The 14,298-nt window shown below is 47.6% G+C and overlaps 1 protein-coding gene across 1 annotated transcript; it reads left to right on the top strand.

Annotated features, from left to right (window-relative positions):
- Positions 1-957: 957 nt before the first annotated feature.
- Positions 958-8,160, top strand: LOC309562989 (uncharacterized protein). The gene is made up of 5 exons (XM_082267315.1): positions 958-1,009; positions 2,526-2,654; positions 6,256-6,360; positions 6,449-6,572; positions 6,671-8,160. The coding sequence occupies exons 2-5, from the start codon at positions 2,583-2,585 to the stop codon at positions 8,074-8,076; spliced, it is 1,707 nt and encodes a 568-aa protein (XP_082123441.1). The 5' UTR covers positions 958-1,009; positions 2,526-2,582; the 3' UTR covers positions 8,077-8,160.
- The last annotated feature ends 6,138 nt before the right edge of the window (positions 8,161-14,298 follow it).

Genomic DNA, 14,298 nt, shown 5'->3' with positions numbered 1-14,298 from the left:
TTGGTATCGGTAATTGGTATCGGTGATTGGTATCGGTATTGATAATTGGTATCGGTGATTGGTATCGGTATTGATAATTGATATCGTTGATTGGTATTGGTAATTGGTATCGGTGATTGGTATCGGTATTGGCAATTGGTATCGGTGATTGGTATCGGTATCTGTACTTGCTGTAAAAATAACGGTATCGGTGCTTCCCTTTTTTGCACCAATTGGTTATTATTTGATTTATCCATTGGATGCACCTCCCCCATTAGGATTTGTGTAACCTCCACACCCTGCGGCTGACCGTTCCCTCGGCTCCCCTACCAGCTGAAGCCGGGGTGACATCGCATAGTTGCCAACATTTAAAAAAAAATTTCCAGGGACACTTTGGAGCACAGCTATCAATTACCACACCCACTTCCCTGAAGCTCCGCCCACTCTGCATAATTAATATTGCCTCCTTATCAGATTATAGAGTCTACTCCAATATAGAGAGAATTACAGGAAATTAAAAAGTGAATTTCAAACTTAAGGCCACAGTAGCAGAGTTGGAATAATTCTCCCATTCAGCTGCACTACTTCTGGGTAACATTTATGGGCAGCGCTTCCAGGGACAATATAAATTACCTGGGACAGGCTCCTATTTGCAGGGACTGTCCCAGGAAAAATGGGACAGTTGGCAAGTATGACATCGGTGTTCTATCAGGTAATATTGAGACGAGACGTCAGAGTTGGTATAACAAAACATGGCCGCCTCCATAGAGGAGACACTGCAACCATCCACTCCTTCTGCCTCTATCATCCCAGCTGACTCATCCTTTATTCTCTGATTGGTGTGCTCTGGTCATGTGACTCCTCCAGCTCAGCACTAAAAGGGAAGAACTATGTCCACGTTTCATGTCAGTGTGACTCCAGAGACTCCGAAACAATGGCTGAGACTGGAACTCCCAGAATCCCCCTGGGCTGTGACATCACCACTTCCTGTGTCACCATGAATGGGGGTCCCCTTCTGCTGTGCTGAGAGGTAATCAGACTGTGCCGTGTGTTATAATCACCTCCGTAGTGTAATCCCTCTGACTGATCACGTATGTCTGTGGACTAACCGACCCAATATAACCGTCCTCTTACTGACCCGATATAACCGTCCTCTGACCGACCCAATATAACCGACCCGATATAACCGTCCTCTGACCGACCCGATATAACCGTCCTCTAACCGATCCGATATAACCGACCTGATATAACCGTTCTCCGACCGACCCGATATAACCGTCCTCCTACCGACCCGATATAACCGTCCTCCTACCGACCCAATATAACCATCCTCCTACCAACCCGATATAACCATCCTCCTACCGACCCGATATAACTGTCCTCCTACCGACCCGATATAACTGTCCTCCTACCGACCCGATATAACTGTCCTCCTACCGACCCGATATAACTGTCCTCCTACCGACCCGATATAACTGTCCTCCTACCGACCCGATATAACTGTCCCCTGACCGACCCGATATAACCGTCCTCCTACCGACCAACCCGATATAACCGTCCTCTGACCGACCCGATATAACCGTCCTCCGACCGACCCGATATAACCGTCCTCCTACCGACCCAATATAACCATCCTCCTACCGACCCGATATAACCATCCTCCTACTGACCCGATATAACCATCCTCCTACTGACCCGATATAACCATCCTCCTACTGACCCGATATAAACGTCCTCTGACCGACCCGATATAACCGTCCTCTGACCGACCCGATATAACCGTCCTCCGACCGACCCGATATAACCGTCCTCCGACCGACCCGATTTAACTGTCCCCTGATATCTGTACTGAGTGTATTATATATGGGGGGTATGTATGAAATACGGGATGGGGGTTGTCCGTTTTATACAGGAGGGCAGTGTGTGTAATACAGAGAGGGGTTATTACAGGGGGTAGAGTATTATATACAAGGGGCAGTGTGTTATATACATGGGGGGGGGTATTCTATATGGAGGGGGAAAATGTGTTATATACAGGGGGGCAGTGTGTTATATACATGGGGGGGTATTCTATACGGAGGGGGAAAGTGTGTTATATACAGGGGGGCAGTGTGTTATATTACAGGGGGTATTTTATACGGAGGGGGCAGTGTTTTATATACAGGGGGTATTTTTTACGGAGGGGGGCAGTGTGTTATATACAGGGGGTATTTTATACGGAGGGGGGCAGTGTTTTATATACAGGGGGTATTTTTTACGGAGGGGGGCAGTGTGTTATATACAGGGGGTATTTTATACGGAGGGGGGCAGTGTTTTATATACAGGGGGTATTTTTTACGGAGGGGGGCAGTGTGTTTTATACAGGGGGGCTTGTTTATACAGAGGGGGGCAGTGTCTTTTATACAGGGGGGTAATTTATACAGAGGGGGGCATTGTGTTATATACAGGGGGGCATTAGTCACGGCCTGTCAGGTGTACATAGGTGATCGTTAGGAAATATTATTGTCCATCGTATTCTCTTCATGTGATGCCTTCTCTCTTTTAAGGTCACCAATGGTCAGCTCTGCACACCAACATCCACCACTCTGACCACTTCACCCGGGATGGACGGCACCAACATAGCCAAGAGGATACTGAACCTCACCCTGGAGATCGTCTACCTGCTGACCGGAGAGGTGAGGAGGATTCTGGGAGGTCACATGACATCACTCTTATCTCTATTAATAAAACACAGACCTGACCGGAGAGGTGAGGAGGATTCTGGGAGGTCACATGACATCACTCTTATCTCTATTAATAATACACAGACCTGACCGGAGAGGTGAGGAGGATTCTGGGAGGTCACATGACATCACTCTTATCTCTATTAATAAAACACAGACCTGACTGGAGAGGTGAGGGGGATTCTGGGAGGTCACATGACATCACTCTTATCTCTAATAATAAAACACAGACCTGACCGGAGAGGTGAGGAGGATTCTGGGAGGTCACATGACATCACTCTTATCTCTATTAATAAAACACAGACCTGACCGGAGAGGTGAGGAGGATTCTGGGAGGTCACATGACATCACTCTTATCTCTATTAATAAAACGCAGATCTGACCGGAGAGGTGAGGAGGATTCTGGAGTAGATTTTGTTTCTGAATGTCCATGTTTTGAGAAAAGAGTCCATAAAAGTTCTGACTTTTTTCATTTGGAGTCCGAGGTTTTAGTTGTCAGTCTGTCCTTGATAAGACTGCGTGTGGCCAAAATTCCAGTTTGGCTGGGGATGATCTAATAGTGGTTCCTCCAGCTGTGGTCTTTGGTTGGGGATGATCTAATAGTTTGTCCTCAAGCTGTGGTCTTTGGTTGGGGATGATCTAATAGAGGTTCCTCCAGCTGTGGTCTTTGGTTGGGGATGATCTAATAGTGGTTCCTCCAGCTGTGGTCTTTGGTTGGGGAAGATCTAATAGTGGTTCCTCCAGCTGTGGCCTTTGGTTGGGGATGATCTAATAGAGGTTCCTCCAGCTGTGGCCTTTGGTTGGGGATGATCTAATAGTGGTTCCTCCAGCTGTGGCCTTTGGTTGGGGACGATCTAATAGTGGTTCCTCCAGCTGTGGTCTTTGGTTGGGGATGATCTAATAGTGGTTCCTCCAGCTGTGGTCTTTGGTTGGGGATGATCTAATAGTGGTTCCTCCAGCTGTGGCCTTTGGTTGGGGATGATCTAATAGTGGTTCCTCCAGCTGTGGTCTTTGGTTGGGGATGATCTAATAGTGGTTCCTCCAGCTGTGGCCTTTGGTTGGGGATGATCTAATAGAGGTTCCTCCAGCTGTGGCCTTTGGTTGGGGATGATCTAATAGTGGTTCCTCCAGCTGTGGCCTTTGGTTGGGGATGATCTAATAGTGGTTCCTCCAGCTGTGGCCTTTGGTTGGGGATGATCTAATAGTGGTTCCTCCAGCTGTGGTCTTTGGTTGGGGATGATCTAATAGTGGTTCCTCCAGCTGTGGTCTTTGGTTGGGGATGATCTAATAGTGGTTCCTCCAGCTGTGGTCTTTGGTTGGGGATGATCTAATAGTGGTTCCTCCAGCTGTGGCCTTTGGTTGGGGATGATCTAATAGTGGTTCCTTCAGCTGTGGTCTTTGGTTGGGGATGATCTAATAGTGGTTCCTCCAGCTGTGGTCTTTGGTTGGGGATGATCTAATAGTGGTTCCTCCAGCTGTGGCCTTTGGTTGGGGATGATCTAATAGTGGTTCCTCCAGCTGTGGCCTTTGGTTGGGGATGATCTAATAGTGGTTCCTCCAGCTGTGGTCTTTGGTTGGGGATGATCTAATAGTGGTTCCTCCAGCTGTGACCTTTGGTTGGGGATGATCTAATAGTGGTTCCTCCAGCTGTGGTCTTTGGTTGGGGATGATCTAATAGTGGTTCCTCCAGCTGTGGCCTTTGGTTGGGGATGACCTAATAGTGGTTCCTACAGCTGTGGTCTTTGGTTGGGGATGATCTAATAGTGGTTCCTCCAGCTGTGGCCTTTGGTTGGGGATGATCTAATAGTTGTTCCTCCAGCTGGGGCCTTTGGTTGGGGATGATCTAATAGAGGTTCCTCCACTTGTGACTTTTAAATGGGGATGATCTAATTGTGGTTCCTCCAGCTGTGCCCTTTGATTGGGGATGATCTAATAGTTTGTGATTGGGGATGATCTAATAGTTTGTCCTCAAGCTGTGGTCTTTGGTTGGGGATGATCTAATAGTATTTCCTCCAGCTGTGGCCTTTGGTTGGGGATGATCTAATGGAGGTTCCTCCAGCTGTGGTCTTTGGTTGGGGATGATCTAATAGTGGTTCCTCCAGCTGTGGTCTTTGGTTGGGGATGATCTAATAGTGGTTCTTCAAACTGTGGCCTTTGGTTGGGGATGATCCAATAGAGGTTCCTCCAGCTGTGTCCTTTGGTTGGGGATGATCTAATAGTGGTTCCTCCAGCTGTGGTCTTTGGTTGGGGATGATCTAATGGAGGTTCCTCCAGCTGTGGCCTTTGGTTGTAGATGACTTAATAGTTGTTCCTCCAGCTGGGGCCTTTGGTTGGGGATAACCTAAGAGAGGCTCCTCCAGCTGTGTCCTGTGGTTGGAAATGATCTAATAGTGGTTCCTCCAGCTGTGGCCTTTGGTTGGGGATGATCTAATAGTGGTTCCTCCAGCTGTGGCCTTTGGTTGGTGATGTTTAAATAGTGGGTTCTCAAGCCACCCCCCTCCACCACACAATATACCAACCTCTCTGCAAAGACTAACTGCCTTCATAATGCCTTTGCAGAACTTCCAGGTCAAGGAATCATTGATGTTGTTCCTCAAATTTTCAAGGTTTTTACTCAAACCTGTTCATTGTTTCCAAAGCCCTAAGAACCCAATGTCTTTATTTGGATGGAAGGATTTTGCCTGGAATCTCACAGGTCAGTCACTGCCTCCCACTGTCTGGGAGACTTCCTGGCCTCTGAGGACATCAAGGACTTGGCAGACATTACCAGATTGAAGTGACCACTATGTAATAGGTGGACTAACTAAGAATATGAAAATGGACCTCTCAGATCGTAAAGGCTGAGATTACTCAGATGATGATAGGTCCTATGCCCTGACGACATTATCTGTGACGAAACATGTTGGGGGCGGGGTCTACAACGGTGAGGTTTTATGCTATCCCTACCCGATTGCCTGGTTCTTTGTTCGAGCCGTCTGCACGAGGGGAAGCCCACAGGAACGCCGCAAACACCCGTTCTCTACATGATGTCTTGAATCTTGGAGCTTGTAAGTGCATTTATTTATACACCATTAAAAAGTGTTATCTTCTTTTACTGCACTATGAGAGCACCTTGTGTTTTCTATCTTTTGGAATCGGCCATATCATCTGAATGATCTGAGAGAGGTCCATTTTCATATGCTTAGACCACCTATTACTTGGTAAATTAGTGGTCACTTCAATCTGGTAAGCAGATTTTATTACTCACTTTGGGTGTGAAGTAACAACTTTTCCGTTACCCTTTATCTGCAATACTTACATCTGTCCTCCCCGGTGGTTGTTCTCCCTGCTGGGACTACTCCTTTAGATCTGGCTGTCCACATGCTTCTTTGGACTCTTTCAGCTTATATTTTAAATGTATTCATTTGAATTTTTATTTTAGCGCTGCTTTTTTGTTTTTATATTATTTTGTAGGATGTATCTTCGCTCTCAGTGCTAGCAGCCTTCTTACTTTAACGCAGTGTTTTTATTGCCTTTTGATTCCATTTTTATATTTTGTCTCTGATTACGGCAGAGCTCTACCACAGTTCCTCCACCTCGCTGTGTGACACCTGAAAGGAATAAGAAGCAGAAGATCCTGGAACTGGCCAACAGGATCATCGAGCTGCTGACAGGAGAGGTGAGGAGGATTCTGGGAATTCTGGGACATTATCCAGTAACAGACAAGGGATGTGTCTGGGTGGTGACTGTATCATTGTGTGTGTCAGGTTCCTATAAGGTGTCAGGATGTCACTGTCTATTTCTCCATGGAGGAGTGGGAGTATTTAGAAGGACACAAGGATCTCTACAAGGACGTCATGATGGAGGATCACCACACCCTCCCGGCTCCAGGTAAGAGATTACACTCATTATTGTGTTGCTGTTAAGACATGGCATGGGTTATGATGACTACACTATATGTCCTTTCACTGTATCCTTGTATCATGCAGATGGACCTCCAACCAAATATTTGTCACCTGAAGAGTTTCATAGCCGTCCCGCCATATACAGCAGCAGCACTAGTATTAACAGTCATGGAGAAGACATGAATGTTCTTAAAGCAGATGAGGTGAAGAACATGGTGGAAGAAAGGCAGAATCTGGAGGAAAAGGAGGATTCTCCACATGCCGCACAATATTCCTTCACTGAAGAACTGCATTCCCGTTCAGAAAGTCTTCTTAGCATGGACATTTATACACCAGCTGTATGTACATCGGAACTTCGTAAAGAGGAACCATACTCATCTCTACATGGAAATCTTACCACTACTGGTCGTTACACAACAGTCCCTACTCCTTTCACTTGTAATTATGTGAAGGGGCCACCCCACTCAAGTGACGAGGAAGAACTTCCCAGCACCGATGTCGCTATACCGCTAGATCCTGACGAGTACACAACTACCATTGTTAAAGAGGAACCCTACTCAGGGGAGGAGGACCTTGATTCTGATGTGTATACGCCCATAAATCAGAGACTTTATACATCTGGTGACGTTAAAGAGGAAGGTGGATTATTCGAGGAAGCAAATCTTGGTTACTTTTACAGCACGACAGGTAACAGACAGTCAGAATATATGTCTCAGAACTTTAAGGACCAGTCTGGCTCTGCATTTAGTGATGGAAACTTATCAGACAATATCTACATGCCGGCTCTGAGTACTTGTGAAGGAGACTCTGCCAGTCAGCTGGCCTCCTGGGATACGGAGCCGCCACAGATGGATGGAAGCTCATTATCCTATCATAACTCTACAAGTGTTCCCAGTACTCAGGCCTTGGGGGAGAAGTCCTTTGTATGTTTAGAATGTGGGAAGTGTTTTTCATGCGGCCCCCACCTAGTCCGCCACAAGCGGACCCACACTGGTGAGCGACCCTTCAAGTGTACAGAATGCGGCAAATTCTTTTCCAGCAGCTCCAACCTTCTCATGCACCAGAGGACCCACACAGGAGAAAAACCCTTCGCCTGCCACCAGTGTGGGAAACGCTTTGCCCGGAACCCCCACCTGGTTCGCCACCTCCGAATTCACACTGGAGAAAAACCATTTGAGTGTGCCGAGTGTGGCAGGAGGTTTAACCAGGACTCCAACCTTTTAAAACATCAGCGCACACACTCAGGAGAGCGGCCCTTCATGTGCTTGGACTGTGGCAAGTTCTTCACCAGCAATCCCCATCTACTCCGACATCGGCGTGTCCACACTGGAGAGAAGCCATTCTCCTGTCCAGAGTGCGGGAAATGTTTCTCTAACAGCTCCAATCTCATTACACACCGTAGAACTCACCTTTCCCTCCGACTGCTAGAAGAGCTTCCCAATGAAAGGAAATCACAACTACAGCGGACAGGACCCGACCAGCCCTTCTAGAATCATTGCCCAACCACCAGACCAGTCATACAGCAGACAGGACCTGACCAGCCTCTCTAGAATCATTGCCCAAACACCAGAACAGAAACAGCAGACAGGACCTGGCCAACTCCTTAAAATTCATTGCCCAACCACCAGACTAGTCAGACAGCGGACAGAACCCAACTAGCTCCTCTAGAATTATTGTCCAACCACCAGCCCAGGCATACAGCGGACAGGACCCGAGCAGCCCTTCTACAATCATTGCTCAACCACCAGACCAGTCGTACAGCGGACAGGACCTGACCAGCCCCTCTAGAATCATTGCCCCAACTCCCAGACCAGTCAAACAGTAGATAGAACTTGACCAGCCCCTTTAGAATCATTCCCCAAGCAGCAGGCCAGTCACACAGTGGACAGGACTCAACCAGCCCCTTTCGAATCATTACCCAAACATATGCTGAACCACCAGATCTGTCATACAGTGGTCAGGACCCAACAAGCCCCTCTAGAATCATCGCCCAACGACCAGACCAGTCATACAGCAGACAGGACCCAACCGGCCTCTTTAGAATCATTGCCCAAACACCAGACCAGTCGTACAGTGGACAGGACCTGACCAGTCCCTCTAGAATCATTGCCCAACCACCAGACAGGACCCGACCAGACCCTCTAGACTCATTGCTTAGCCACCAGACCAGTCACACAGTGGACAGGACCCAACTAGCTCCTCTAGAATCATTGTCCAAACATATGCTGAACCACCAGATCTGTCATACAGTGGTCAGGACCCAACAAGCCCCTCTAGAATCATCGCCCAACGACCAGACCAGTCATACAGCAAAGAGGACCCGTCCAACCCCCCTAGAATCATTGCCCAATGACCAGACCAGTCATACAGCAGACAGGACCCGACTGGCCTCTCTGGAATCATTGCCCAAACACCAGACCAATCATACAGCAGACAGGACCACACCAGCTCCTTAAAAATTATTGCCCAACCACCAGACCAGTCACACAGTGGACAGGACCCAACTAGCTCCTTTAGAATCATTGTCCAACCACCAGACCAGTCATACAGCAGACAGGACCCGACCAGCCCCTCTAGAATCATTGCCCAACCACCAGACAGGACCCGATTAGCCCCTCTAGAATCATTGCCGAATGACCAGACCAGTCACACAGAGGACAGGACCTGACCAGCCCCTCTAGAATCATTGCCCAACCACCAGACAGGACCCGACCAGCCCCTCTAGAATCATTTCTTAGCCACCAGACCAGTCACACAGCAGACAGGAACCAACTAGCTCCTCTAGAATCATTGTCCAACCACTAGATCAGTCATACAGCAGACAAGACCACCCGGCCCCTCTAGAATCATTGCTCAACGACCAGACCAGTCACACAGCAGACAGGACCGGACCAGCCCTTCTAGAATCATTGTCCAACCACCAGACAGGACCCAAGCAGCCCTTCTAGAATCATTGTCCAACCACCAGACCAGTCACACAGCAGTCAGGACCTAACTAGCTTCTCTAGAATAATTGTCCAACCACCAGACCAGTCCTACAGTAGACAGGATCCAACCAACCCCTTTAGAATCATTATCCAACCACCAGACCAGTCACACAGTGGACAGGACCCAACTAGCTCCTCTAGAATCATTGTCCAACCATTAGACCAGTCATACAGCAGACAGGACCCGACCAGCACCTCTAGAATCATTGCCCAACCACCAGACCAGTCATACAGCAGACAGGACCCGACCAGCCCCTCTAGAATCATTGCCGAATGACCAGACCAGTCACACAGAGAACAGGACCTGACCAGCCACTCTAGAATCATTGCACAACCACCAGACCAGTCACACAGCGGACAGGAACCAACTAGCTCCTCTAGAATCATTGTCCAACCACTAGATTAGTCATACAGCAGACAGGACCAACCAGCCCCTCTAGAATCATTGCTTAACGACCAGACCAGTCACACAGCAGACAGGACCGGACCAGCCCTTCTATAATCATTGTCCAACCACCAGACCAGTCATACAGCGGACAACACCCAACCAGCCCCTCTAGAATAATTGTCCAACCACCAGACCAGTTCTACAGTAGACAGGATCCAACCAACCCCTTTAGAATCATTGCCCAATGACTAGATCAGTCACATAGCGGCCAGGACCTGACCATCCCCTCTAGAATCATTGCTTAACCAACAGACCAGTCCTACAGTCCACCCAGTTTGGCCTCTTGGTGACTCCAGCAGTCTCTGTCTACAGGAGGTCAATTTCCTAGATCAGAATGATGCTATTCTGTAATAATGTAGATATTATTAGCTGTAAGAACTTTCCCAAGTACCATTATTGATTCTGCAATGACTACCTCATGAGGAATGCCTCAGCTTATCCATCCTTACTATAAAGAAACCCTTTCTAAACTGATGGTAAACTCTTGTGGATACAAGGTAGCACTTGACAAATGAAGGCTAAAGCCCCGTACACACGTACCGATCGTCGGCATACAAACGTTCGTCTTTTCTCCCTGGGATGTCGGTGTCTGTTGAAAAGTGCAAAGACTGCCCAAGAATTTTGTCCGCCGACTACAGCCGACTGCAGAAGTGATGTCATGTAATGGTTAACTTTCCCTGTGTTTTTTCTTTTCTGAGCATGCCCAGTCTTGCAAATCTGCGGTCTGTCGGCAGAATTCTGTACTGACTGGCGAACAATCGTCCGTTCTGGTGTCGGCATACAAAAATTTTCATGTTTGCAAGAAAGACTCTTGTCCGCAGAATGTGCGCAGACAGCTGTCGGAGGCACCATACTAACAAGCGTACATTTGGCAGATCTTTCGTCCGCCGACGTTTGTATGACGACGATCGGTACGTGTGTACGGGGCTTTAGATTGTATTCATCAGTATAGAAATGTAGTCCAGAGACCATCTTGCGATGGAGGTGAAATGTATAGAGATCTAGTCGCAGTGAGTGCACCATGCACCAGATACTTATCTCTGACTATAGGGTTAGGAGCACCTTGTGAGGACAGTCATGGAGGTCAATATTCAGTATAAAGTATTAAAAACACCCAACATGTTTCGAGGGAATAAGTCCTCCCTCCTTCTATATGGCCTTAAATCTACAAAGTGTAAATATAACTGAACACTGGCCACCCCTTTTCCACGAGGATACAGTGACACCCCTGGCTTATTTAGCCCCAAAAACAAGCTGTCTAGAAAAATACTGTCCGGATTTAAACTCCATAGATTGTAAGCCCTGAAGAAGGAAGAGGCATTCTCTCACCCCCAAAATATGTTGGATATTCTGAATACTTTGAGCTACATTGACCATTCCTATCAGGCGCTCTCAGCCCTATACTCATATTGGTCTTCTGTACACCAGAGACATTCCCCGCTTAGTGGGATAAAAGGCTGCTAATCTTTATAGTAGAGCTATATAGTTAAATGTGTGTTAGACTCCATTCAAAGTCTAAATACACCGCCCCCCCCCCCCCTCTCTCTGCCAAACTTCTTATTGTAAGCCCCTCCCCCATCTGTTTCTTTTATTCATTAAGACAGGAGGATCTGTGTCCTCTATACAGTACCCATATCTTTCCGTCATAATCTAGGTGTGGCCTTACACGTGATCTATACAGGGGCAATACTTCCCATTCATTGGGAGTTTTATGGTGTTCTACATTCCCACATGGATGCCGGAGGGACCCAGCAGAGTCCCTTCTGGGAAAACATTGGGCTTTATTTACTAAAAGCAAATCCACCGTGCAATACAAGTGCAGTCGCTGTAGATCTGAGGGGGACATGCAAGGAAAATAAAAAGACAGCAGTTTTGCTTACATGGTTGGATGATAGAAATCAGCAGAGCTTCCCCTCAGATCTACTTGTAGTGCACAGTGGATTTGTCTTTAGTAAATCAACCCCTCAGTGACATTTCAGGGAACTGGCTGGGGATGCCAAACGCTTCCTTTGCTACAAAATAGAAAATGAACGAACACAGAAATATTTATTTATGGTTTTACATTTTGTATTTGTAGGAACCGACGACCTCTTTTTGCACTGTGTATTTCAATAAACTGTTAGCACTGTACAGGTAGCTGCTCAGCCTTGTGTCCAGACTGTTCCAAACATAAATCTCAGTACATAGTATATGTCTTGTTCCTCCTGATTGTCAGCAGCCACAGAGGGGGTGGGAAAATGAGATTCTTGACCGTAAAATCCATTTCTCTGATGTTCATTGACGTACACTGCTCCTGATCTTCATAACTATTGGGTTATACTGCGCCCCCTACAGGAGTATGACACTGGGCAGAAAAAGAATCTGGCTACATCTATGGGCGGTCCCAGGGGGTATACTCCCTCTCTCTGCTATAGGTACTCAGTTTTGTTACAAGCAGTGTCAAAAGAATTGCAACTCCACAGAGGAGTGGGTGCTGTGTCTGTCAATGTACATCAGAGAAATGGATTTTACAGTAAGTCAAAAATCCCATTTTTTCTTTCGTTCATTGACCGACACAGCTTCTGATCTTCATAACCATTGGGACATCCAAAAGCAGTGTAAAACATGAGGGGTGGGAACAACAAAAAAATTCCCAAGGCTAAACAGTAGCCAACAGGAGCTCAACCAAAACAACTGGAGCCCACCTGAAAAAAAAAAAAAAATACACCCTCGAAGAGAATCAGGTCCTCGAAACAGCAGCCTGCAAAACCTTGCAGCCAAAGGAAACATCCGCAGATGCCAACACATCCACTTTATATAAAACTTTGTAAAAGTGCACCGACGACCAGGTGGCTGCCTTGCAAACCTGCGTCACTGATGCCTGATGACGAAAGGCCCAGGAGACACTAAGCACCCGAGTAGAGTGCGCCTTAACAGGGAAAGGAGGACCCTGATCCCTGATGGAATAAGCCTGAATCACCGTCTGTCTCATCCATCTGGAAATGGTCGCAGAGGAAGCGGACAACCCTTTCCGAGGCCCATCCGTGAGCACAAATAGGGAGTCGGACTTCCTGAAAGACTCCGTAGCTGCCAGGTACAGCCGAATTGCCCAGACCACATCCAAGGCATGCAAGGCAATTTCCTTCAGATGTTTAGGCCTGGGACAGGGAAGGCAATTATTTTCATTTGAATGAAGACAGAGACAACCTTTGGGAGGAACGACGGACAAGGGCGAAGAACCACCTTATGTCTGTGAATCATCAGGTAAGGTGAACGACAGGATAACGCTGCCAGTTCCGACACCCTATGTGCAGAGGTAATGGCCACCAAAAAAAAACACCTGAGAGTGAAAGCAAGGGAATCTCCTGAAGTTTCTCAAAGGGAGGTTTCTGGAGGACCGAAAGCACCAAATTGAGGTCCTAAGGCGGCAACTAGGACCGCACTAGAGGAACCAAATGTCAGATACCCTGAAGAAAAGGTACGCACCAGGGAGTGTGCGGCAAAGAGTCATTGGAAAAAGATGGCCAAAGCCGACACCTGGCCCTTGATGGTACTCAAGGCCAATTTTTGTTCAACCCCCCATTGAAGGAAGGTCAAAATCTGAGCCACCGAGAGAGCGAGGATGAACCCAAAGAGCGAGGATGAACCCAAAGAGACTCACACCACACAATGTATGTCTTTCACGTACGATTAAAGATCTTTCTAGAGGTAGATTTCCTAGCTTTTAACAGCAACTCAGATAAACCTCTATCCTTCAGCACCTGGCGTTTAACAGCCAAGCCTTCAAAGCCAGTGACTGTAAAGCAGGATGGAAGATTGGTCCTTGGGACAGCAGATCCTCCCTGTGAGAAAGCTTCCAAAGAAAGTCGGCGACCAGCCGCACCAGATCGGCGTACCAAGCCCGACGAGGCCAGTTCGGAGCCACTAAGATGACGGAATCCCTTCTGCCTCGATCCTGCGTAGAAGTCTTGGCAGAAGCTTGAAAGGAGGGAAGGCGTAAATCAGACGATACTGACCCCACGGGGTCACCAGCGCATCTGCCAGAGGATCGCACTGGGCATCCCTGAAGATGATACGTCCAATGGTCCAGACACAGTCTGATCACTCAGAGTTCCAAGACATTGATTGGTAGTCTGGACTCTTCCAGAGTCCAGATCCCCTGAGCAGAATGTTTGCAGGAGGACGCCTCCCCAGCCGAGCAAGTTGACATCGGTGATGACCACTGTCCAATACAAGGGGAGGAAGGATTTCCCCAGACGAAGCAGCAGAGAACAAAGCCACTATATCGGGGACTCTAT

The sequence above is a fragment of the Pelophylax lessonae genome (assembly GCF_965119305.1).
Source record: "Pelophylax lessonae genome assembly, chromosome: 9".
In the NCBI taxonomy this organism is placed as follows: Eukaryota; Metazoa; Chordata; class Amphibia; order Anura; family Ranidae; genus Pelophylax; species Pelophylax lessonae.
Note: the sequence above shows the minus strand (reverse complement) of the source record. Positions and strands in the feature narration are given on the sequence as shown.

Bases quoted from the DNA above. Each gene is read 5' to 3' on its own strand.
- LOC309562989 (XM_082267315.1), top strand. From the start codon at position 2,583: ATGGACGGCACCAACATAGCCAAGAGGATACTGAACCTCACCCTGGAG. The intron at 6,361-6,448 runs GTGAGGAGGATT...TGTGTGTGTCAG, and splicing joins TCGAGCTGCTGACAGGAGAG to GTTCCTATAAGGTGTCAGGA. The intron at 6,573-6,670 runs GTAAGAGATTAC...TGTATCATGCAG, and splicing joins CCACACCCTCCCGGCTCCAG to ATGGACCTCCAACCAAATAT.